Here is a 26,618-nt window from a genome sequence, read left to right as displayed (position 1 = left end):
AAAGTGAATCAGCTGTACATATACATATGTTCCCATATCTCTTTCCTGTTGCGTCTCCCTCCCTCCCGCCCTCCCTATCCCACCCCTCTAGGTGGTCACAAAGCACCAAGCTGATCTCCCTGTGCTATGCGGCTGCTTCCCACTAGCTATCTACCTTACGCTTGGTAGTGTGTATATGTCCATGCCTCTCTCTCACTTTGTCACAGCTTACCCTTCCCCCTCCCCGTGTCCTCATGTCCATTCTCTACATCTGCGTCTTTATTCCTGTCCTGCCTCTAGGTTCTTCAGAACCTTTTTTTTTTTTAGATTCCATATATATGTGTTAGCATACAGTATTTGTTTTTCTCTTTCTGACTTACTTCACTCTGTATGACAGACTCTAGGTCCATCCACCTCACTACAGATAACTCAATTTTGTTTCTTTTTATGCCTGAGTAATATTCCATTGTATGTATGTGCCACATCTTCTTTATCCACTCATCTGTTGATGGACACTTAGGTTGCTTCCATGTCCTGGCTATTGTAAACAGTGCTGCAGTGAACATCGTGGTACATGACTCTTTTTGAATTATGGTTTTCTCAGGGTATATGCCCAGCAATGGGATTGCTGGGTCATATGGTAATTCTATTTTTAGTTTTTTAAGGAACCTCCATACTGTTCTCCATAGTGGCTGTATCAATTTACATTCCCACCAACAGTGCAAGAGGGTTCCCTTTTCTCCACACCCTCTCCAGCATTTATTGTTTCTAGATTTTTTGATGATGGCCATTCTGACCGGTATGAGATGATATCTTATTGTAGTTTTGATTTGCATTTCTGTAATGATTAATGATGTTGAGCATTCTTTCATGTGTTTGTTGGCAATCTGTATATCTTCTTTGGAGAAATGTCTATTTAGGTATTCTGCCCATTTTTGGATTGGGTTGTTTGTTTTTTTGTTATTGAGCTGCATGAGCTGCTTGTAAATTTTGGAGATTAATCCTTTGTCAGTTGCTTCATTTGCAAATATTTTCTCCCATTCTGAGGGTTGTCTTTTGGTCTTGTTTATGGTTTCTTTTGCTGTGCAAAAGCTTTGAAGTTTCATTAGGTCCCATTTGTTAATTTTTGTTTTTATTTCCATTTCTCTAGGAGGTGGGTCAGAAAGGATCTTGCTGTGATTTATGTCATAGAGTGTTCTGCCTATGTTTTCCTCTAAGAGTTTGATAGTGTCTGGCCTTACATTTAGGTCTTTAATCCATTTTGAGCTTATTTTTGTGTATGGTGTTAGGGAGTGTTCTAATCTCATACTTTTACATGTACCTGTCCAGTTTTCCCAGCACCACTTATATGTATTCTCTCACATAGCCTTACAACTGTGCAGTAGGTGTGCTGTCATGATCATCCCCGTTTTCCAGAGAGGATGCTGAGGCACAGAGAGATTTAGCTACTCACCCAAGGTCACAGTCAGTCAGCAACAGAGCTGGGATTTGAACCCAGGCAGTTCGGATCTAGCCTACCCACGCATCAATACAGAGCCTGCCTCTCTGAAGGGAGGGTCGACCCAGAAGAAGGGCCAGAGCTGTTGGTGGCACTAAAATGACCACTGCTGAGTGGCTAACCCCTCTGGCCAGGCTTCCTAGTTACTTCAGAGGGAAATTTTGCCCTCGACTAGAGCTGGCTGGGTCCTGTATTCACTGTGGCAGCTCTTACACGATTAAGGTGGCTGTTTGGAATAACTTAGTCCCAGATCTCCACCCGCTGCCCCAAATGGTTTCCAAGGCCAGATGCATAATGTACAGGGCCCAGTGCAAAATGCAAATGAGGGCCCCTTTGTTTAGTAGTATTAAAAGTGTCAAGATGGCAAGAGCAAGGCTTTAAACTAAGTGTGGGACCCTTCCGAACCCAGGACCCTGTCTGAATGTACAGGTCACACGTCTACGAAGCTGGCTCACAAGTGTTCAGAGTGGCAGGGAGATGTGATGAAATACATATAGAAGGTGAGACAGTGCTAGATTTTCCTTCTCTTCCAAACCAGTCAAAGCAGGATTTCCAAGGCGTTTCTCTTCATCACAATGTAGCAGTCTGACCCAGATGCTCTTCAACCAAAATAAATCTTAGAAATCTCTCGTCCCTAGGATGAAGTCATTTGAGGGACTGGGACTTGGGTCAGCAGCTTTGTTTTGGGGCCAGGCATCTTGCTCCATGAACTCCAATCTCTCCTAAACCTGCCTCTCAAACTCCCCTCCCTCCTGCCTCCTTCCCTTTAGCCTACGAGCCTGATCAAGACCTGTTCTGTTAAAGGACAATCCCCACTCAGACTCCCTGGACTCTGCAGTCCCATCTGTCCACCAGCTGACTCCTTCCCCTTCCACAGCCATGCTGGAAGGAATGGTCCTTCGGCCCCATCACCACTTCCTCATTCCCCAAAGCATCCTGGCTTCCTGTAGCCTTGCGTCATCCTACTCGAGGCTGTGGATTCTCTGCTCACTCAGGTGACCTGCTAATTGCCAAGCCCAGTGCTGTCTTCTGAGTCCCCAGCCTTCTCGGCCCTTCTGGGGCATCTGACGTTATCCTGGCTCTGCCTCTGTAAAATGGGGATGCGCGTGGCTGTGAGCTGATTTACTTGAAGCGCCAGAACAGGCCTGGCACATGGTACATACTCAGTAGCTGTTAGCAGGGGCCGTGACCGGTGGTGTCATCGTTTCTGTCACCTGGAAGCCCTGCTCCTCTGGCCTATGTTGCTCAGTCCTTTGTGAGTGTTTCTTAAAAATTTTAAATCGGTTTCTCTTTCTTCACCAGACTCTTTAAGATACCGGTGTTTTCTGAGTTCTGTCCTGTGCCCACCTTTCTTCTTTCTCTCCTCCTTCTCTCCTGGCACTTTTCTCTCCATATCCATCACTTCCACTGCCACCTGGCAACTCCAACATCCACATCTCTTTCCCAAGCACCAGGTGTATAAGCCAACCCCAGACTGAGCTCATTCCCTTCCTTCTTTAAATCTGATTTTCCTCCTACGTGCTTCCACCCAGTTGCCCAAGTCGAAACGTAGGGATTATTATTGATTCCCTTAGCTGACATCGAGTGCAGGCCCCAAGCTCATCACTGGGGCTGCAACAGTGTGCAAACACACAGGCCCTGCCATGCTTGCTGCTGGTGGGAGAGACACATATTGATACACGACTAGTCCTGGGAAGGTAACACACCAGTGTCCTAATTGTGATTGGAAAGACTCGAGAACTGAAGGATTGTGAAGCGTTGATCAGGCAAAGTGGGGCTGCGGGACATTCTGGGCAGAGGGAAGAGCTTGTGCAAAGGCTCTGTGGTGGACGGAAAAATGTTTAAGAAACGAAAGGGCCAGTGGGCAGGAGGGCTGGGAAGGAGGCAGAGGTGGCTTCGGGTGAGGCTGGGGGGCTGGATGGGGGCTGGATGGCACGTGGCCAGGAAGGCCGAGTTCGTGGAAGTCATTTTGCGCTCCTCCTTTCTGCTGACTCCCACCCGCTCCCCCTTCTACCAGATTCTCTCTAACCTCTCTCCTACCCCAAAGTCCTCATTGTTCACACACGGAAAATTAAAGGAGCCTATTGCCACCTCCAAATCCATCTTCTGCACTATAACCTTAACCAGTATTTCTAAAATGTAAATCTGATGAAGTTGGTCCTCAGGATGCATACAGTCCTCCCCCCACTTCCCACTGTCAGGATAAAGTCCTGCCCACCTTCCTCTCCTTAGTCCCCCTCACACCCACCCCGATGCCCCCTTCCCAGTGGCTTTACCGAATATCCTGCAGTTCCCCAAAGGTGCTGGCGGGACGTGCTTTGGTGCCCGCATGCCCTCCTCCTTTGTCTGCCTGGTGATGTCCTGCTCTCTCACAAGCTGCAGCTCATCCACCTGCTCTGGGAAGCCATCCTCGCACCCCACTTAAGCCCGTGAGCTGGCCCCTCCTCTTTGCGGGGCACAGGCTCGCATTGGTGCATTTATCCCACCTCCCTCCTTGCTAGTTGACGTGTATATCTCCTCTGCTAGACTTCGGACTCCTGGAGGGAGGGGACTGGGACTCATTTGTCTTTGTCCTCCGGTGCTTCAAGGCTGGGTACACATTAGGTGTTTAATAAATGTTTCCTTGAAGACCTGGTGATGAAGGAATGACATGATATAAGCAGGTGGTGAAAAATGAAGCTCCACCTGGAAAGCTCTGCATACAGGGATTGTGGTTAAGGGCTCTGGCTTCCAGGGCCACCGTGGGCTGTCCGCTTCTGTTTCCTCTAATAACTGAACACAGGTCTCAGGGCTGCCTCCTGCTGCCCCCTCCTGCCACCTCCATCCATCCAGAAGGGCAGGCGCATGCAGGGCGGGCAGAGTTAAGCCTCAATATATTCAATCTTCTAGCAGAGTGGTTCTCAAACTGTAGTGTGTATCGGAATCACCCGCAGGCCCTGTTAAAACACAGATTGCCTGGCCCTACCCCGAGACTTTCCGCTTCGGTAGGTCCGGGGTGGAGCCCAAGAAACTGCATCTCTAACAACTTCCCAGGTGATGCAGATGGGGCTGGTCTGGTGACTACTCTTTGAGAATCTCTCTTCTAGCAAAAGGATCTGCTCTAAAACTTTCTATGGTATTGGGGAAGGAGATATGGGAAGCTTTTTGCTTGGGTTTGGTTTTGTAGGTTTTAAGAACTATTAGTGTGAGATTAATGTGGATAGATGGAGCCGATTCTACACACTTACCTCCTCCCCCATCTCCTCGCTTTCCTACAAAACGTTTCTGTGTTCACTCATCAACTATTCAATGGGTATGTTTTGAAGGTGTAAAATGTGCATGGCAGCACGGCAGGTGGAGTTGTTGACATCAAGATGAAATCGACATGACACTGTCCTTAAGAGAGGTCCTCCATTGCAGTCATAACTATAATTCAAGGAGGTCAAAGAAGAAATGCCTACTCGGGTGGGTAGTGAGTTCCCCATCGGTGGAGTTGTTCCAGGAAGGCACCTAGAGTGTTCGTGGGAATAAAACAATTTGATAGTCAGTTAGACCAGAATCTTAAAATCCTGGAATTCTGTGATTAAGGAGGACGGTGGTAATTGACACAACAAAATGAAACAAATAAAATACTGTGGAGTGTGCAGTAGGGAGATCTGCAGAGGCAGCTGAGGCTTCCCCATATAAATACTGACATTATTGGCCTTATTTTTAATAAACATTTATTCCTCACCAGCAATATTCCTTGTAATGAAATGAATTTATATCCAGTGACCCAATAATTTGCTGTTTATTGACCTTAGATCATTTAAAAGTTAAATAGAAAAAGTCACAAGCAGGCCCACGGTGTGCCTCAGGGGTCTCCTTAGGTCCCACTTCCTAAGCCAAATGGAATTGAGTTGTGTAGTGACATGTTATTATTATTATTTTTTGCAATATTTACGAGAGAGAGAGAGAGGGGGAGAGAGAGGGAGAGAGGAGCCAATTGTAGGACTTGAATTTATAGTCACTAGGTCACCAGCTTGGTCACCAACTTGATCACCAACTTGAATTTCAGACTCTCACCTTCTTAAGAAAGTCCAGCCAATTCCCAGATTCCATAGGAGAGGTAAGGGTCAAAGTCCCTCTTTCAAGGAGGGTACAGCACTTAAGATGTGGTAGACCACACTGAAGCCCCTTGCCCCTCACTACTGTTTATTGAGCATCTATTAGGTGTTGGGTACTGAGTGAGATACTTTACAAATATTATTTATAATCCCTCAAGGTAAGTAATACCATCATCATTTTCAGATTTAAAAAAAGGCACAGGGCTTCCCTGGTGGCACAGTGGTTGAGAATCTGCCTGCCAATGCAGGGGACACGGGTTCGAGCCCTGATCTGGGAAGATCCCACATGCCGCGGAGCAACTAGACCTGTGAGCCACAACTACTGAGCCTGCATGTCTGGAGACTGTGCTCCGCAGCAAGAGAGGCCGCGACAGTGAGAGGCCCGCGCACCGCGATGAAGAGTGGCCCCCGCTTGCCGCAACTAGAGAAAGCCCTTGCACAGAAACGAAGACTCAACACAGCCAAAAATAAATAAATAAATATATTAAAAAAAAAAAAAAAAGGCGCAAAGAGATTATGTATCTTGTCCAATTTCACACAGAACTCCTTAATTTATTTTTGGAAGTCAGCACAACTATGCAATTGAAAATCATGGTAAAAGGCCCAAAATTATTTATCTATCTCAAGTCTGAGTATTAGATGCAAAATGCAAAATTAGAAAGTAGAATGCAGCAGTATATCAAATAGATAATACACCCTGACCAAATGGAGTACATTCTAGGAATGCGAGAATGGCTCAATAGTAGGAAGCATTAGGAAATCAACATAATTCACCATATCAGCAAACTAAAAGAGAGTCATGTACTAGTAGATGCTGAAAGGACAGCTGGTAAAATTCTCCTGTAATAAAACTCTAACTCAGGAATAAGAAGAACTACTTAAACTTGATAAAGACTAAAAACTAGCTACATATATCATTCTAAACAGTGAACCACTAAATCCCATTTCACTACAATTGGAAAAGCTTGCTTTTGCTATTTTAAAATATTGTCTTGGTGATTCTTACAAATGAATTAAGCTAAGAAGATACAATAGTTTACATATACATGAGAAAGAAGAGATGACATTATCCATTTTTGCCAATGGTTATAATACCTGAAAAACCTAAGAGAATCTTGTAAGAAAGGAAACCCCCCCAGAAATAATAAGGGTAAGGGGTAAGAGGAGTGGGTAACAGCTCTTCTCTATACTGTGGAGGTCATGCAGCTGGTCAACTTTGGCACCTGGAAGTGGGATTTGAACCCATGTCTGATGAGGAACTCTGTACTCTTTCCACCTTGGGAAGTGTTTACACTCCCTGCTATAACCCAGTCATGTGGAGCGAGAGTCTCTTAAAGATGGCAACCTCAGCTACTCCAGCAGATCCGGTGGGGTTTGCTCTGCTGGGGAGAGGTGGGGACGAGATGAGAGGGTTGGCGTGAGATTTTTCCTGGAAGACCCTTGTGGCTTCTGCTACCAGCAGTGCCATCCCTCCACGGGCTGAGATATTGGGCTCTGTGACAGGGAGGGTGGTGGCAGTGGCCTAGTCTTAGCCATTTGGGTACTGAGCAGCCGACCAAGGGAGCTGCCCCTTTCTTCTTCTTGGGTCCAAGAAATCATATTTGTGTTGCTTGTTGCCCTTGTCTCCTACTGTCCACCTGAGAGGTAGTGCCTGCTAGGACACGTTTTTAGAGATTCGGGGTATCAGAGGCTTCCCGGGCCATCAAGGGCACAAGCTCTTGGTTGCGACATCTACCAAGGATGCCTCAGATTCATAGTTTTAATGGTGGAAGTGGAATGTGTTTTTCTGGCACAGAATCACTGGGTGATAGATCAAAAATATGATCCGTATAAAGCTTTTGTACTTCATACAGAGTCAACCACAGGGTGGTAGAAGGAGTACCGCACAGGAATCCAGGAGACCGGGGTTCCAGTGGCTCTGCCACAGCCAGCTGTGTGTTCCCAGGCAAATCACTTAAGCTTGCTGGGCCTCGCTTGCTTCATCTGTGCCATGGGGTTTTGGACTAAATAGACTCCCAGTGCCTTTTAACTTCAAAGTTATAATGAGTGTCACCCTTACCAAAGTTATAATACTTATCACCCGTACCACTGTTCTAAGTGCTTTGCATAGAGATTAACTCATCATAACAACCAAAGAGCTAAGTACTACTATTATGCTTATTTTCCCTCTGAAGAAACTGAGGCACATAGAGTGCAAGTGACTTTCCCAGGGTCTCACAGCTAGGAAATGATGGTGCTCTTACACAGTTCAACTTCCGTCTTCTATGGTTTTTCTTTACCTGGGTTCTTTTCTTTACTTGTTGCAGCGGTGCTGGTGCTGGGGTGAGGGTCGGGGGGTGTTGGGAGTGGGAGACACTTTTTTGGGCAAACCCAGCTCTGGGGTGGATGGATGGGAGTCACTGCCTGGGAGAATGATGGCCGTGGCTGCAGAGATTGCTAACATTTGCGTTTTCCCTTCCTTTCCTCTTTTCCTCTCTAGTCTGCGGCAAGCGCTATAAAAACCGGCCGGGACTCAGTTACCACTACGCTCACACCCACCTGGCCAGCGAGGAGGGGGATGAGGCCCAAGACCAGGAGACCCGGTCCCCACCCAACCACAGAAACGAGAACCACAGACGTGAGTTCCCAGTTGTTGGGTTGGGGGAGTGATGAGGTGGGTGGGCAGGGCTATGGAGCATTCCTTTTTGTTCACCTCGGGCATCTTCTGGTGGCACCTGTAGATTGGTCTCAAGGACCTGTGGTGAGTTGGCTATTTCAGCACAGCCACAGATGCCCCGTGGGTCAGCTGAGCCTGAAGCTTAGAGTGAGCTGGGCAGGGGTGGCACACCCAGCTCTGTTCCCAGAGGATGGGAGGTAAGTGTTAAGGCGGAAGAGAAACATCCTTACCTGGCCATTGTCAAATGCCAGACCTGCTACTCTTTTCCCTCAGTTCCAGAAGATCCATTCACAGCTGCTAACCTGAGGTGGGCAAAGCTGTGGGGTGTGTCAGTTCAGGCAGACATTCCAAATGTCTCCTTGGCCACCAAGGGACATAGAATATTCTTGCTTCACTGTCTCAGCTCTTATAGGGCCACACTTTTGGTAAGGGCTCTCCTGCCTTAGAAATATGGCCCTGGAGCCTCCATGCTCTTCACTTGAGCACTCAGTCAGCAAACATGACCTGGGTATACTTGTCACTTGGGATGTTGGGCTCTGAAGACGCAAAATAATCCTGAAGATTTGTGTTTCCATTTCTATTCTTTCCTTCCTTCCTCAACTTCCAGTTATGAATTAGCGAGTCACAAAGGGTTTAGCATTCACCATGTGACTTCCCTCTACAACATTCCTTATGGTTTCTGGGCCACCCCCAAATCAGAATGGGAAGGAATAATGGGATCTTTAGGGCTTGCTTCAAGATGTGGGTCATTCTAGGATCATGGGGTGAAGAATAACTGTGGACATGGCACGTGTTTGTTGTTTTTTTTTTTAATATCTTTATTGGAGTATAATTGCTTTACAATGGTGTGTTAGTTTCTGCTGTGTAACAAAGTGAATCAGCTACACGTACACATATATTCCCATATACCCTCCCTCTTGCATCTGCCTCCCACCCTCCCTATCCCACGCCTCTAGGTGGTCACAAAGCACTAAGCTGATCTCCCTGCGCTATGTGGCTGCTTCCCAATAGCTATCTGTTTTACGTTTGGTAGTGTATATATGTCCATGCCACTCTCTCACTTCATCCCAGCTTATCCTGCCCCCTCCCCATGTCCTCAAGTCCATACTCTATGTCTGTGTCTTTATTTCTGTCCTGCCCCTAGGTTCTTCAGAACCTTTTTTTTTTTTTTTAGATTCCATATATATGTGTTAGCATATGGTATTTGTTTTTCCCTTTCTGACTTACTTCACTCTGTATGACTGACTCTAGTTCTATCCACCTCACTACAAATAACTCAATTTAGTTGCTTTTTATGGCTGAGTAATATTCCACTGTATATATGTGCCACATCTTCTTTATCCATTCATCTGTTGATGGACACTTAGGTTGCTTCCATGTCCTGGCTATTGTAAATTGTGCTGCAATGAACATATTGGTACATGACTCTTTTTGAATTATGGTTTGCTCAGGGTATATGCCCAGTAGTGGGATTGCTGGGTCATATGGTAGTTCTAGTTTTAGTTTTTTAAGGAACCTCCATACTGTTCTCCATAGTGGCTGTATCAATTTACATTCCCACCAACAGTGTAAGAGGGTTCCCTTTTCTCCACACCCTCTCCAGCATTTATTGTTTCTAGATTTTTTGATGCTGGCCATTCTGACAGGTGTGAGGTGATACCTCATTGTAGTTTTGATTTGCATTTCTCTAATGATGAATGATGTTGAGCATTCTTTCATGTGTTTGTTGGCAATCTGTATATCTTCTTTGCAGAAATGTCTGTTTAGGTCTTCTGCCCATTTTTGGATTGGGTTATTTGTTTTTTGGATATTGAGCTGCATGAGCTGCTTGTATATTTTGGACATTAATCCTTTGTCAGTTGCTTCGTTTGCAAATATTTTCTCCCATTCTGAGGGTTGTCTTTTGGTCTTGTTTATGGTTTCATTTGCTGTGCAAGAGCTTTTAAGTTTCATTAGGTCCCATTTGTTTATTTTCATTTTTATTTCCATTTCTCTAGGAGGTGGGTCCAAAATGATCTTGCTGTGGTTTATGTCATAGAGTGTTCTGCCTATGTTTTCCTCTAAGAGTTTGATACTGTCTGGCCTTACATTTAGGTCTTTAATCCATTTGTTTTTGTGTGTGGTGTTAGGGAGTGTTCTAATTTCATTCTTGTACATGTAGCTGTCCAGTTTTCCCAGGACCGCTTATTGAAGAGGCTGTCTTTTCTCCATTGTATATTCTTGCCTCCTTTATCAAAGATAAGGTGACCATATGTGGGTTTATCTCTGGGCTTTCTATCCTGTTCCATTGATTTATAATTCTGTTTTTGTGCCAGTACCATACTGTCTTGATTACTGTCGCTTTGTAATATAGTCTGAAGTCAGGGAGCCTGCTTCCTCCAGCTCCGTTTTTCTTTCTCAAGATTGCTTTGGCTATTCGGGGTCTTTTGTGCTTCCATACAAATTGTGAAATTTTTTGTTCTGTTTCTGTGAAAAATGCCATTGGTAGTTTGATAGGGATTGCATTGAATCTGTAGATTGCTTTGGGTCATTTTCACAATGTTGGTTCTTCCCATCCAAGAACATGGTATATCTCTCCATCTGTTTGTATCATCTTTAATTTCTTTCATCAGTGTCTTATAGTTTTCTGCATACAGGTCTTTTGTCTCCTTACTAGGTTTATTCCTAGGTATTTTATTCTTTTTTTTGCAATGGTAAGTGGGAGTGTTTCCTTAATTTCTCTTTCACATTTTTCATCATTAGTGTATAGGAATGCAAGAGATTTCTGTGCATTAATTTTGTATCCTGCTACTTTACCAAATTAATTGATTAGCTCTAGTAGTTTTCTGGTAGCCTCTTTAGGATTCTCTATGTATAGTATCATGTCATCTGCAAACAGCGACAGCTTTACTTCTTCTTTCGCAATTTGGATTCCTTTTATTTCTTTTCCTTCTCTGGTTGCTGTGGCTAAAACTTCCAAAACTATGTTGAATAATAGTGGTGAGAGTGGGCAGCCTTGTCTTGTTCCTGATCTTAGAGGAAATGGTTTCAGATTTTCACCATTGAGAACAATGTTGGCTGTGGGTTTGTCATATATAACCTTTATTATGTTGAGGTAAATTCCCTCTATGCCTACCTTCTGAAGGGTTTTTATCATAAATCGGTGTTGAATTTTGTCAAAAGCTTTTTCTGCATCTGTTGAGATGATCACATGGTTTTTATTCTTCAATTTGTTAATATGGTTTATCACATTGATTGATTTGCGTATATTGAAGAATCCTTGCATTCCTGGGATAAACCCCACTTGATCATGGTGTATGATCCTTTTAATGTGCTGTTGGATTCTGTTTGCTAGTATTTTGTTGAGGATTTTTGCATCTATGTTCATCAGAGATATTGGCCTGTAGTTTTCTTTCTTTGTGACATCTTTGTCTGGTTTTGGTATCAGGGTGATGGTGGCCTCATAGAATGAGTTTGGGAGTGTTCCTCTCTCTGCTATATTTTGGAAGAGTTTGAGAAGGATAGGTGTTAGCTCTTCTCTAAATGTTTGATAGAATTCGCCTGTGAAGCCATCTGGTCCTGGGCTTTTGTTTGTTGGAAGATTTTTAATCACAGTCTCAATTTCAGTTCTTGTGATTGGTCTGTTCATATTTGCTATTTCTTCCTTGTTCAGCCTTGGAAGGTTGTGCTTTTCTAAGAATTTGTCCATTTCTTCCAGGTTGTCCATTTTATTGGCATATAGTTGCTTGTAATAATCTCTCATGATCCTTTGTATTTCTGCAGTGTCAGTTGTTACTTCTCCTTTTTCATTTCTAATTATTTTGATTTGAGTCTTCTCCCTTTTTTTCTGATGAGACTGGCTAATGGTTTATCAATTTTGTTTATGTTCCCAGAGAACCAGCTTTTAGTTTTATTGATCTTTGCTATCGTTTCCTTCATTTCTTTTTCAATTATTTCTGATCTGATCTTTATGATTTTTTTCCTTCTGCTAACTTTGGGGTTTTTTTGTTCTTCTTTCTCTAATTGCTTTAGGTGTAAGGTTAGGTTGTTTAGTTGAGATGTTTCTTGTTTCTTGAGGTAGGATTGTATTGCTATAAACTCCCCTTTTAGAACTGCTTTTGCTGCATCCCATAGGTGTTGGGTCATCATGTTTTCATTGTCATTTGTTTCTAGGTATTTTTTTGATTTCCTCTTTGATTTCTTCAGTGATCTCTTGGTTATTTAGTAGTGTATTGTTTAGCCTCCATGTGTTTGTATTTTTTACAGGTTTTTTCCTGTAATTGATATCTAGTCTTATAGTGTTGTGGTTGGAAAAGATACTTGACATGATTTCAATTTTCTTAAATTTACCAAACCTTGATTTGTGGCCCAAGGTATGATTTATCCTGGAGAATGTTCCTTCAGCACTTGAGAAGAAAGTGTATTCTATTGTTTTTGGATGGAATGTCCTATAAATATCAATTAAGTCCATCTTGTTTAATGTGTCATTTAAAGCTTGTATTTCCTTATTTATTTTCATTTTGGATGATCTGTCCATTGGTGAAAGTGGAGTGTTAAAGTCCCCTACTATGATTGTGTTACTGTTGATTTCCCCTTTTATGGCTGTTAGTATTTGCCTTATGTATTGAGTTGCTCCTGTGTTGGGTGCATAAATATTTACAATTGTTATATCTTCTTCTTGGATTGAGCCCTTGATCATTATGTAGTGTCCTTCTTTGTCTCTTGTAATAGTCTTTATTTTAAAATCTATTCTCTCTGATATGAAAATTGCTACTCCAGGTTTCTTTTGATTTTCATTTGCATGGAATATCTTTTTCCATCCCCTCACTTTCAGTTTGTATGTGTCCCCATGTCTGAAGTGGATCTCTTGTAGGCAGCATATATATGAGTCTTGTTTTTGTATCCATTCAGCCAGTCTATGTCTTTTGGTTGGAGCATTTAATCCATTTACATTTAAGGTAATTATCGATATGTATGTTCCTATTACCATTTTCTTAATTGTTTTGGGTTTGTTATTGTAGGTTTTTTCCTTCTCTTGTATTTCCTGCCTAGAGAAGTTCCTTTAGCATTTGTGGTAAAGCTGGTTTGGTGGTGCTGAATTCTCTTAGCTTTTGCTTGTCTGTAAAGTTTTTAATTTCTCCATCAAATCTGAATGAGATCCTTGCTGGGTAGAGTAATCTTGTTTGTAGTTTTTCCCCTTTCACCACTTTAAGTATGTCCTGCCACACCCTTCTGGCTTGCAGAGTTTCTGCTGAAAGATCAGCTGTTAAGCTCATGGGATTCCCTTGTATATTATTTGTTGTTTTTCCCTTGCTGCTTTTAATATTTTTTCTTTGTATTTAATTTTTGATAGTTTGATTAATATGTGTCTTGGCGTGTTTCTCCTTGGATTTATCCTGTATGGGACTCTCTGTGCTCCCTGGACTTGATTGACTATTTCCTTTCCCATATTAGGGAAGTTTTCAACGATAATCTCTTCAAATATTTTCTCAGTGTCCTTTTTTTTTCTCTTCTTCTTCTTCTGGGACCCCTATAATTCGAATGTTGGTGCATTTAATGTTGTCCCAGAGGTCTCTGAGACTGTCCTCAATTATTTTCATCCTTTTATTTTTATTCTGCTCTGCGGTAGTTATTTCCACTATTTCATCTTCCAGGTCACTTATCCATTCTTCTGGCTCAGTTATTCTGCTATTGATTCCTTCTAGAGAATTTTTAATTTCATTTTTTGTGTTGTTCATTATTGTTTGTTTGCTCTTTAGTTCTTTTAGGTCCTTGTTAAACGTTTCTTGTGTTTTCTCCATTGTACTTCCAAGATTTTGGATCATCTTTACTATCATTACTTTGAATTCTTTTTCAGGTAGACTGCCTATTTCCTCTTCATTTGTTTGGTCTGGTGGGTTTTTACCTTGCTCCTTCATCTGCCGTGTATTTCTCTGTCCTCTCATTTTCCTTAACTTACTGTGTTTGAGGTCTCCTTTTCACAGGCTGCAGGTTCGTAGTTCCCATTGTTTTTGGTGTCTGCCCCCAGTGGGTAATGTTGGTTCAGTGGGTTGTGTAGGCTTCCTGGTGGAGGGGACTGGTGCCTGTGTTCTGATGGATGAGGCTGGATCTTGCCTTTCTGGTGGTAGGACCGCATCCAGTAGTGTGTTTTGGGGTGTCTGTGAACCTATTATGATTTTAGGCAGCCTCTCTGCTAATGGGTGGGGTTGTGTTCCTGTCTTGCTAGTTGTTTGGCATGGGGTGTCCAGCAGTGGATCTTGCTGGTCGTTGAGTGGAGGTGGGTCTTAGCATTGAGCTGGAGTTCTCCGAGAGTGCTCTCGCTGACTGATATTACGAGGGGCTAGGAGGTCTCTGGTGGACCAATGTCCTGAACTCGGCTCTGCCACCTCAGAGGCTCAGGCCTGACACCTGGCCGGAGTACCAAGACCCTGTCAGCCACATGCTGGGTCATCCTGGAGAAGATGGACTGAAGCCAGGAGAAAGCTAGAGGATGGGAGACCTGTCAGAAGGCTTGTTTGATGAAATCAGGCCCAGGGTGGTGACATTCTTTACCCAGGCTCTACTCGTGAAGGGGAAAGGGGTGCCTCGGAAGCCGAGCATATGCTTTCACAGCCGAGGCACATGTGAGCGTGGATTCATGCCATGTGTTTTTAATTTTGCTCAAAGGATTTTGTGGTAGATGCTCTTAAATTGAACAATTCAGTGTAATTAAAGGGATCAGACCTTTAATAATGTTTAGACTCTAGGGTTTGAGGGTGATTCCTGTGCATTTCAGTCAATCAGCTCAATTAGCTGATGTCAGTTGGCTGCCTTCACCAAATATTTGAAACAATGAACACACCTTGGCCAAAACCTTTCTTTGGATTAGTCTGGGTTTTCCCCTAATCCCCACCCCAACTTTCCCCCTGTAGCATTGCCTCCTGTCTTAGTTTCCTTGGCTGCTATAACAAAATACCAAAGACTGGCTGGCTTAAAGAATAGAAATTTGGGGGCTTCCCTGGTGGCGCAGTGGTTGAGAGTCTGCCTGCCGATGCAGGGGACATGGGTTCGTGCCCTGATACGGGAAGATCTCACATGCCGCGGAGCGGCTGGGCCTGTGAACCATGGCCGCTGAGCCTGCGCGTCTGGAGCCTGTGCTCCGCAATGGGAGAGGCCACAATAGTGAGAGGCCCGTGTACGGCAAAAAAAAAAAAGAATAGAAATTGTTTTCTCACAGTTCTGGAGGCTGGAAGTCCCAGATCAATGTGCCATCAGGGTTAGTTTCCTCAGGGGCCTCTCTCCTTGGCTTGCAGGCGGCTGCCCTCTTGCTACCTCTTCACATGGTCATCCCTCTGTGCACGTGTACTTCCAAAGTCTCTTTGTGTCCAAATTTCCTCTTCCTTTTTTTAAAAAAATAAATTTATTTATTTTATTTTTGGCTGCATTGGGTCTTCATTGCTGCATGCGGGCTTTCTCTAGTTGCGGCGAGCGGGGGCTACTCTTCATTGCAGTGCACTGGCTTCTCAATGCGGTGGCTTCTCTTGTTGCAGAGCACAGACTCTAGGCACGTGGGCTTCAGTAGTGTGGCATGCGGGCTCAGTAGTTGTGGCTCGTGGGCTCTAGAGCGCAGTCTCAGTAGTTGTGGCACACGGGCTTAGTTGCTCTGCGGCATGTGGGATCTTCCCGGACCAGGGCTTGAACCCATGTCCCCTGCATTAGCAGGTGGAGTCTTAACCACTGCACCACCAGGGAAGTCCCCAAATGTCCTCTTTTTATAAGGACACCAGTCAGATTGGATTAAGGCCCATTCTAACAGTCTCATTTTAACTTTTGCTCTTTCATCACCTCTTTAAAGGCCGTAGATCCACATATAGCCATATCCTGAGGTACTGGGCGTTAGGGCTTCAACATATGAGTTTGCGGGGGGGGGCACAGTTCAGGCCATAACACCTTCTTTAATTCTTGCTCTCTTTCAGGGTTCAAGCCTCTCATGTGACAGACCCTTTGTTTTCTTACCAACTACTGTCATCTGGACAGAACCTGAAAAGCAGGCAGGAGGTGCCCACCTCCCTGTGCCAGCTTCTGAATAGCTATGATGCTGAGGTCTCTACCTGCCCCCTGGGGAGAGGTTCCCTTGGTCCAGTCACCCTTGTCTTCCAGAAAGGAAAATGTATTGACCTGTACTGGTCAGCTGGTTTTTGCATTTCCCTGTCTCTCCTCTCATCCCTTCTCTGATTTAAGTGGCGAAGGCATAGCTATTGTCTCATGCTGCGAGGAGTCCGAGAATGATCTCCTTTGATTTGGGTTGCTGTCTGGAAAGTGTTTACTAGTGATGGTTGCTCTCTCTAAAGTATTTATTAGCTTGGTATTATTTCTCACTTCCCCCAGTGCTGGCTTATCTCCTTTACATCTCTTCTCAAATGTCAGTCCGTTTTGTCCTTGTGTATAGGTGCTCCTTGAGCTGCGGGGTTTGGAGTGCTTCTCTTTGGTCTGGGTCTCTTTCATGTGTGTGCACGGTGATAGCAGCCACAGAGGAAGGTTCCTTGTGACCCCCAAGTACACTGCGGACCCCCAGTGGGTCCAGGGGGTCTCCTCCTTAGCCATTCCTGTGGGCCCCTCCTGCCTGTCTGTTGACTTCCAAGATGGGCACTGGCCCCTATTTTTCTTTCTCCACCAGGATCTCCTCACGCAGCTTGTGGGTCCGTGTCTTCTGTCTCTTCATGTCTTCACCGTGAGGCCAGACAGCCTTGCTTAGGGAGGAAGCTGCATCTTTTCTCCTGGTTGGAGACGCATCCCTAAGTATCCGGCCGTGTGTTCTCCTCTCTCTGTGGGTTTGCCAGTGAGCACTCCCACTCCAGCCCCCCTCAACTCCCCTTCCCCTCTCCCTGCTGATGAGAAATTGGGTTCTTCATAAAGGATCATCCAACTACTCAAGGGATTTAAACTGCATAGAGGACTTCCCTGGTGGTTCAGTGGTTAAGACTCCCCACTTGTACTGCAGGGGACACGGGTTCGATCCCTGGTTGGGGAATTAAGATCCCGCATGCTGCGCGGTGAGGCCACACACACAGACACACAAACAGACACACACAGACACACACACGTACAAAAAAATGCATAGAAAAGAATAGCTGTACCTGGTCTCATCTGGGGTCTTCTCACATGAGGAGGGTTCCAGAACCCTCACAAACACCTTTTTTTTTTTTTTTTTGCGGTACGCGGGCCTCTCACTGTTGTGGCCTCTCCCATTGCGGAGCACAGGCTCCAGACGCACAGGCTCAGCGGCCATGGCTCACGGGCCCAGCTGCTCCGTGGCATGTGGGATCTTCCCAGACCGGGGCACGAACCCGTGTCCCCTGCATCGGCAGGCGGACTCTCAACCACTGTGCCACCAGGGAAGCCCTACAAACACCATTTTAATGACATCTCCTCACGAGGCCTCTGAGAAGTCTGTGATTAGCTCTAATTTTACTAGCGGGGAGGGTACGGCAGAAAGGCCCTCAATGTCCACAGAAGCCCTCCCTTTCCTCTTCCCCAATTTCTCTGGATAAATCCAAGAGACAGCGGCTTTTCCCAGGTTCCCTGCACCACAAACACCACCAATCTGTTTGCTTCTCTGAATGTGTGCTCTGTTCCCTCCCACATTCCCCTGGTGAGCGGCCCCCCAGCCATTTTCTCGTGAGTGCTAATTGCCAGCATCATTACTAGCGGCCATTAGCTGCTCCCACTGTTTGGGGTGGGGGTGGGCCCCCATCCATCCTGCCCCTAAATGCCACTGGCACTCTGTGGTGAATTGAATGTGACAGCTCTGCAGCACCCTAAGGTCTCCGCTTTGTGATCCTCCCTTGGCAAGGTTTTTGGAGTGGGGGAGGGAGGCAAGAGAGCTTGATCCAAGAGGCTAATCTGCAGGTCCCCCAGGGAAAGTTCTGGATGCCAGTGAGGTGGGAATGCTGACTTTTCCCTCTTGAGCAGAGCTGCAGCGGGAACCCCGCTGCTGGTGAGCACAGGCCTATGGGAAAAATAGCCCTACAGACTCAGGAATTGTCAATGTCATGGGCATCTGCGTTTGCACCACCTGCAGCAGTAGAGACCTTTTGACTTTGGTCCTCCTGCTGTCCCTTGCTGCATCCCCCCGGCTGTGTCTCCAGCAAAGCCCATTGCTCATCCTTGCTGCCGCTGCTGCTGAAAGGGCAAAGCGGAGTGCTGGAGCCAGCACTGACTGCCCCCCCGCCCCTCCACCCCCCGCTATGCTGCCCAGTGCTGCCAGCTCAGCACTCGACTGCCATTCCTCCCACCCTCCGCCCCCTCCCAGCTGATGTTCTCCCGCCTTTGTTCCTCTCCTAGTCTCTCATTTTCTCCTGAATATACACTGTTTGTCTCCTTGGTAGGTTTGTCCCCTTTCCTTTGTGTCCTGACCTCTCTGTCTCAACTCCAGGCAGCCCGGGGATGCTTGGAGCTCAGACACTCCCGCTTGGGAGATAGGATTTTCTGATGGGGTCTTCCCTGCCTGAGCTGCTGCCCTTCTCCTCCCTGTGGGAGGCTGGATTCTTCTTCCTTCTTCTGTTTCTCTGACCACCTCCATCTGCTTTCTACAAATGAAATCACTGTGTGTGTGCACATGCGTGTATATGTGCATACATATAGATACACACACACATAGGCTACATATATATGAATAAAAGGAGGGAGGGTTTGGGCAGGTTAGGACTCTGAGAGGTGCCACTCAGAGGCATCCTCTTGTGACCCCTTAAATGTCACCTTGGGAAACAGGGTAGCAGAAAGAGCACTGGGTTAGAATTCAAAACTCCTTTGACACGGGCTCACAATGTCAAAGCTCTTCTTGAATTTCTTTTTACCTTCTCTGCACAGTGGGAATCTATTATAGACGACGTTTTTAAGGTACCTTTTTTGGGGGGTGGGTATGGGGATGTCTGAGGTCATGGACCTGTATGAAAAAGCTGTGTGAATAAATTCAGTCTGATACATTCATCTGTCCATCCGTCGATGTATCCATCTATCCACCACCGTCTATTGGTTTAGTAACCTTGTATCGAATACTGCCTTGGTCCCTTTCCTTGAGGAGCTCTCAGTTGTGAGCAGGAATGTGTAATAGGGTGTGCATAGAATATGGTGTAGGAAGCCAAGGGCTCAAAGCCACAGCACACTTTCTACTCCTTAGGGCAGTAGTGTTCTAAGTGTGACATCAGCATCACCTGGGAACTTCCTGGAATTGCAGATTCTTGGCTCCATGTGGTAACAGGTGCTCTGAGGGTGCGGGCCAGCAATCTATGTTTTAAGAAGCCCTGCAGGGCATTGAAAGCTTCAGAACGTTAGAAACATTAGAACGTTTAAAAAGCATTAGGGAGTTTGTAAAGGCTTCCCTGAGGAGGTGACCTTCAAGTTAGCCCTTGAAGAATGAGGAGAAATTTACTGGGTGGGAGAGGGCTTCCCAGATAGAGGGAACTGCGTGTACAAAGGCAGGGAGGTGTGAAATAGCATGGTGTGTTCAGACAATTGGTAGTAGTTGTGTCTGACAGTGGTACTGGGGAAATGATGGAATGTGGGCAGGGGCCACAGCTGGAAGCGTCTTCTCTGCCAGGCTGTGTAGTTGTCATCTTGTAGGAAAAGGGAGAACCATGATAGCAATTACTATAAGTAAGAACAAATGATTTATAAAGAAATATGTGTGGCATATTATAAATTATCATATGGGGCTTCCCTGGTGGTGCAGTGGTTGAGAGTCCGCCTGCCAATGCAGGGGACGCAGGTCCGTGTCCCGGTCCGGGAGGATCCCACATGCCGCGGAGCGGCTGGGCCCCTGAGCCATGGCTGCTGAGCCTGTGTGTCCGGAGCCTGTGCTCCGCAACGGGAGAGGCCACAACAGTGCAAGGCCCGCGTACCGCAAAAAAAAAAACGAAAACCAAAACAAAACAAAACAAAAAAATTATCGTATGGTGTATCTCTTATTTAATAGCATAAATGAATGTAAAATGCTCTCTACAGCATACTTGGAGCTCCTATGAGGGAAATGTGTTTTAAAGTATAGATCTATAAAATTTATTCCAAGCCTATTTCTCCAGTCCCTGGAATGGAAGTTGGGTTGTCCTCAGTCCCGGGAGGTCTCAGTCTTCTGTCTAATAGTGGTGGCCTGGCATATAGCTAGGCTTTCAATATCCGTCAAGAGAAGAAAAGTCCCCACACCAGTGTGCCTTTGGAGGGCATGTTGTACTCTACAGAACTGAAAGAGGAGAGCCGAGTTGATTAAGGGTAATGTTGGCTGATTAGATAATCTGAAAATTAGTCTGATAATGTGCAAATTATCTAAAAGAAGCACATGATGTCATTGCCACACTGATGGGAAAGATCGAACAGATGTTAGTCTTCTGACATCTCTGTCCTCTAACATACAGCCCAGGGGCAATGGATACAGCTTTAAGAGAGAGAGTGAAAATCACGTTTGACACAAGCTTAAGAATTTTGGATCAGTCTGAAAGGTGCCTGAAAACCTATAAAACCCACACAACTCACCACTTACCCAACCTTGACGCAGGAAGTTCAGGCTTCGTTACTGGGGAGAGAGAGGGCAATTCAGATCCAGGGCTCTGTCTGGAAAAGTGAGCTGCTTCTCGCTCCCCAAAGAGCAAATCTGGAAACTAACAACTGGTGTTCCTTAGGTGAATTATGATTTCACTAAACAGTTTACAGATTACAAAGCAAAGAAGAATCTGAGGTTGCTCTGGCCTTGAAGGTATACTTGGAGTTAACTCTCCAGACCTGTGGGTCATCCACACTCTTGACCCAGAGACTGAGAAAATGTCACTGGAATTGGCTGGGCCAGTGTGTGAATCACAACTCGGCCACCCTGCCATCTTCTGTCTGTGTAGATGTGGGTCAGTACTTACATTTCTCTGCTCCTTTGTTACCTCCTCCGTAAAACAGAGAGAACCATCGTTCTGCCCTCACGGGGTTGCCGTGAGCCTTCCTGAGGTGACATGGGTGTCTGGCACCAGGCCCACACTCTGAGGGTGCTGACATCCCATCTCCGTGCCATTCAGGCCAGCAGAGCATGTCCAGGACCACAAATGGCTAACCTGCATCGGGGCCCGTCTGTGGCCATGTTGATGCTGAGAAGCTAACTGCCTATGGGGGTCTCACTGGCATCAGGAGGAACTATCAGAGCCTGGCACATCCTTTGCTAAATCTTAGATAAGGGACCCCAGTCCTTCCACATAAGCTAAACATGAGTATTTACTGAGCACTTACTGTGCATGCACCCACTCGCGGGGCCAAGTGTAACTGGGGCTCCAAAAAGATATAACATGTGGTCTCGGTCCCAGGACAACTTCTGGTCTAATTGGGGAAATAAGATGGATATGTGAAACCTGGTGGGAGGAAACTGTGGAGCAGAATCTAGCCGGGTGTGCATCCCTGTATTTACCATCCCGTTTCCCCAGGATCCGGCATCTACCTGCCACTTGCCTTTCTGTGAGCTTCCTTTTTTTTTTTTTTTTTTTGCGATACGCGGGCCTCTCACTGTTGTGGCCTCTCCCGTTGCGTAGCACAGGCTCCGAACGCGCAAGCTCAGCGGCCATGGCTCATGGGCCCAGCTGCTCCGCGGTATGTGGGATCCTCCCGGACCGGGGCACGAACCCGTGTCCCCCGCATCGGCAGGCGGACTCTCAACCACTGCGCCACCAGGGAAGCCCTGTGAGCCTCTTTTATTTCTCTCACCTTTTTGGCCTATTACCTAGAATGTTCGGGATTGAAGAGTTTCATGTCCTGATCAATGATAAGGGCAATAATACTTGCTGACATTCCTTGAATGTGTCAGACACTGTGCTAGGCATGCCACATTTATCTCATTCATTCCTCACAGTAACCTTATAAGGTAGGTGCCATGTCCCCTAGAGAACACCAAGGCACACAGAGACTGAGGGATGTGCCCTTGGACACAGAGCATGAATGTGAATTCTCCAGTCATGTGTCACTTCTTGGGAAAGCCTACTTATTTACACCTTTGATCCTTTTTCCTGCCTTTTCAGAAATAAAATTATTTTACAGAGGAAAAGAAAGAGGGAAAGACATGGTGGAATACCTACTTGTGCCAGGCACTTTGCACATGTCATCTCGTGTAATGTTTGCAAGTCTGTGAGGCACGTGCCATTACTCTCATTTTACAGATGAGGAAACAGAGGCTCAGAAAGGTTGAGGAAGTCTCCCCAGGTCACACAGTTAGCAAGATGAGAAGCTGAGATGTGAATGTGCTTGAGCTGGACACCATTCAGTTATGTCAGGACATTGGAACCCCAAGTGATGGATCCCAATCTCAACCTGGGATGTTTATCATAGTCCTACTGATGTCCCTTAATTTCCCCCTGTAGGCCAATTGTCAAGTGCATCATATTGCATAGTGGCTTTTCAAAAGAAGTGAATGTATTAATGGGCAGTATCGAGGTCAGCCTGGGCTGTGTAACAAAATACCATAGGCTGGGTGGCTTAAACAATAGGAATTTATTTCTCACAGTTCTAGAGGCTGAAAGTCCAAGGTAAAAGTGATGGCAGGGTCGGTGTCTGGTAGGGACTCTCTCCTTGGGTTGGAGATGACCATCTTTTTGCTGTATCCTCACATGGTCTTTGCTTGGTACATGTCGGTAGAGAGAAGCAAGCTCTCTGGTGTCTTTTCTTATAAGGGCACTAATCCCACCATAAGTGTCTCATCTCTCAATACCGTCACATTGAGGGTTAGGGCTTTAACATATGCATTTTAGGGGAGAAACAATTCAGTCCATAGCAGGCAAATTTAATCTTCAGAATGAACTTTAGCTGTTTATGATGTTACATGGAACCCCCCTTTACAAATTCTGCTTGAGACTTTAATTCGTAAATGAGTTTTGCTCTAGAAAAAAATCACACATCACTCAGTTCAATAATTTTCCCGCATCTTTCTCTCTCATTCTATGTCTCAGTCTTTCCAAACTCTTATATCTCTTTCTGACCTTGTTCTTAAAAAAAAAAAAAAAAAATGCGGTACCTGAAGTGAAAATCCTAGGATTAATCCTTGGCTCTGTTTTCCTTCACCACCCTTTTGGCTACCCCTCCAAAATATACCCCGAATCAGTTTCCGTTTCTCCATCCCTATCACCACTGGCTCTTGTCTGGATCATTGCAACTTCTTTATTAGTCTCTCTGCCTTCGTTTTTACCTCTTATAGTCTTTTCTCCAAGGAGTAGCCAAAGTGGTCTTTCAAAAGTATAAAATAGATTATGCCATGCCATGCTCTCAAAACTTTCATCACACTTGAATACAATCCAAACTCCTCACCTTCAGGGCCTGCATTTTTGCTTCTCAAAGCGAGGTCAGCAGTATCCACATCACCCAGGGCTCAGGTGATCAACCTGTCCAGGTTGGCCCAGGATATTCCCAGTTTTAGACTGAAAGTTCTGTGCCCTGGAAACACCTCAGTGCTAGGCAAACCTGGATGTTTGGCTACCCCACGGGGAAGCGTGTAAGAAATGTGGGCTCTCAGGCCCTACCTGGACCTCTGAATCCTAATCTGAATTTTAATGAGATCCCTAAGTGATTTATTTGCACAACACTCAAATTTGAGAAGCCCTTGCCTCTAGGGCCTGCTGACCACTCTGACTTGAGTTCCCTCGGGTGTGTTGTTGTATGTACCCGTGGCAGGATAGTATCAGGTGGGCCAGCTAAGAGCCACACTGCCCGGGTTCAGGACCAATGTAGCGTGACTTTAGACAAGTCACTCCTTAAGTATCATCTGTGTAAAATCAGAACACTAATGCCTCTGTATCATAGGGTTATGCAATGCTGAAATAAATTAATTCATATACAGCACAGCACTAACAGATGTGTATGACACAATGTGATATGACCGTCATGTGTCTCAGAGCCGTGGTCCTCCAGCTTGAGCACATCAGAATCACCTGTTCCTTAAAACGCAGACTTCCGGATCTCCCACCCCAGAATTTTGGATTCAGTAGGTCAGTGGTGGAGGCCTAGAATTTGCATTTTTAAGAAGTCATGTGAACTATGTGGACCACTGCCTTAGAGAAATCCAGCTTTCAAAGACCGATGGCCAAGCTGTGTTTCCCTTTAATTCTTTTTACTTTTGGATGCACCGAGTCAGGTAACCAGGAAACAGGTTGCATTGTTCAATCTGGGGGGAGAAACTTGGTTTTCATTCTTTTCCTAAGGCCCTGTCCTACCACGGGCAAATGTCTCTGTGGCTCCCAGCACCCTCTTCCCAGTTTGCTTTCTGGGTGTGTTCCTGGTCTGGGCCCTCATCTCTGGGCTGGGCTGCCTGTCAGCTCTGTGGTCCCTTGACTCTCTCCTCACCCTCAGGTCTGATGCTTGAGACTCATCCTTTTCTTTTCCCTGAGTACTGCTTTTTAGTCTGAAGGACACAGAAAATGCTGGTCCCTTGTGGACTGTTGGGGTTGACATACCCGAGTCCTGTGGAGGTGGTGGTGACGAGGGGTGGAGAGGGGCAAGGCTGAGCAAGAGAGGAAGGGAGCTTGCTGAATTCTGCCATCACAATAATAATATCCTGACAACTGAAGCAGACGAGGCTTATCCTGCTCTACAGCACTGGGATGTCCTGCATCTCTCTCAGGGGAATGACACCACTTCATTCACAGCCCTTTTGACATAGTTCCTCTCAAGTGAAACGTTTTCCCCCTCAACTGACTCATTTGGTGGCAATAACAAGTTGCTACACCAGGGCATGATCTGACCCACATGACCTGCCACTGGAAAATGGAAACATCTTGTGCTTTCCTTAATCAGCACTGAGAAAAGTAATCAACTTTGCTTAGTCTTCTTCTCACTCTTCCGAAGCGTCAGTAACAGACCTGGGGTTGCTGGCCTAAGGCTGGAGCACAAAGGACATTACCGAAGGGTCATGTGACCATCTAGTCCCAGAAGTAGTGACATGGTGTCCAAACTCCTGGCAAGTGGCAACTCTAACCAGATACATCCATTAAGATGGAGACATCAGTGTGAGCAGACACGTGATTTCTGATTTTACAGCACAGTGTCTTGGAGTAAATATTTACAAGGTGTGTGTCTAACAGTATGAGTTTTGTGTTCCATAAAGATAGAGGAAAAGGAGATAGGTACAAGGAAGGGTGGGATGACTGACACACATTTAACATTTTTAGAAAGATTCTACAGCTACCAAAGCACATAGTAAGACAGGGCCTATATTCTCACTGGAGGGTTTGGGGCTCCTGGCAAGAGACCAAACATGAGGTTCAAGGGGCCCTGGGGGCCAAATGAGCCTGGGAGTTCTTAACTCCTTCCATCCTGGTTTTCCAAGAAATGCCTAAAGGAGAGGATTCCCGTGGGAGGGCACACCCACTGGCTTTCTCCACCACCACTTTATTCTCTCCAGTGGGCTCCCCCACTCTTTATGTTGCTTCTGCCCCTCACTCTTTTTTTTTTTTTTTAAATAAATTATTTATTTATTTTTGGCTGCATTGGGTCTTTGTTGCTGCACGAGGGCTTTCTCTAGTTGTGGCGAGTGGGGGCTACTCTTTGTCGTGGTGCGTGGGCTTCTCATTGCAGTGGCTTCTCTTGTTGCGGAGCACGGGCTCTAGGCGCGCGGGCTCAGCAGTTGTGCCTCGTGGGCTCTAGAGCGCAGGCTCAGTAGTTGTGGCACACGGGCTTAGTTGCTCTGTGGCATGTGGGATCTTCCCGGACCAGGGCTCGAACCCATGTCCCCGGCATTGACAGGCGGTTTCTTAACCACTGCGCCACCAGGGAAGCCTTGCCCCTCGCTCTTTATGTCCCCTGTTATGGGCAGGACTGATGCTGGCAGTGCCTTAGGATGGTCACTGAGTACTCGGGACACTTTACATCCACTGAATTCCTGGTCTTTCACTTCCCTTTGCCTGGCAGTTGTGTTTTTTTTCCCCTCCCAAAAGCCTCTGTGAAGATTTGCCATCCTTTCATTAAGTATTTATTGTCAGTTCTGTGTCAATCACTGTGCCAGGTGTTGGGGATTCAGAGATTAAAGACACCGCTCCTGCCCTCAGGGAGCTCACGGCTAATAGGGAGAGAGATGTGTACACAAATATGAAGCAAGGATGAAAGGCTGAGTTCCTCTGGGTTTGAAAAACTTCGCTCTTCTTTTGCCCTATTATAATCCTCAAATAATAGGCCTAAAAGGGGACTTAAGACATCTAGCATATTCTCTTGCCTCTAGATGGGCCTGCACTTGAAGAAACCTGGGCCAGGGACACCTTCCCAGGTGCAGACGCCTCTCCAGAGAAGCCTGCTTCTGCGACCGTGCCTTTAACTGCTGAATCGCGCTCGTGTCCAGCTTTCTGGTAGCGTGCACTGCCATTTCAGCTCCTTCTGTCTCCTGTTGTCTTTGACAATACGGTGACTTAGGCCCATCCATAAACCCAAAGGCTTATTAAAT

The 26,618-nt window shown here is 45.8% G+C and overlaps 1 protein-coding gene across 2 annotated transcripts in view; it reads left to right on the top strand.

The window, feature by feature from the left end:
- The window catches only part of LOC111173001 (zinc finger protein DPF3), a 108,068-nt gene that overhangs the window by 60,770 nt on the left and 20,680 nt on the right, over positions 1-26,618 (top strand). For both annotated transcript variants that reach the window (XR_002644069.3, XM_089907926.1), the window contains exon 6: positions 8,042-8,179. Coding sequence is in view for 1 of the 2 variants with exons in the window: in XM_089907926.1 (XP_089764052.1) it covers positions 8,042-8,179 (138 nt within the window). In the remaining variant the exon portion in view is untranslated. The remainder of the gene's footprint in view (positions 1-8,041; positions 8,180-26,618) is intronic.

This window comes from Delphinapterus leucas, chromosome 2 (assembly GCF_059928025.1).
Source record: "Delphinapterus leucas isolate spDelLeu-1000000601 "Yukka" chromosome 2, BTC_Dleu_Yukka2, whole genome shotgun sequence".
In the NCBI taxonomy this organism is placed as follows: Eukaryota; Metazoa; Chordata; class Mammalia; order Artiodactyla; family Monodontidae; genus Delphinapterus; species Delphinapterus leucas.
Note: the sequence above shows the minus strand (reverse complement) of the source record. Positions and strands in the feature narration are given on the sequence as shown.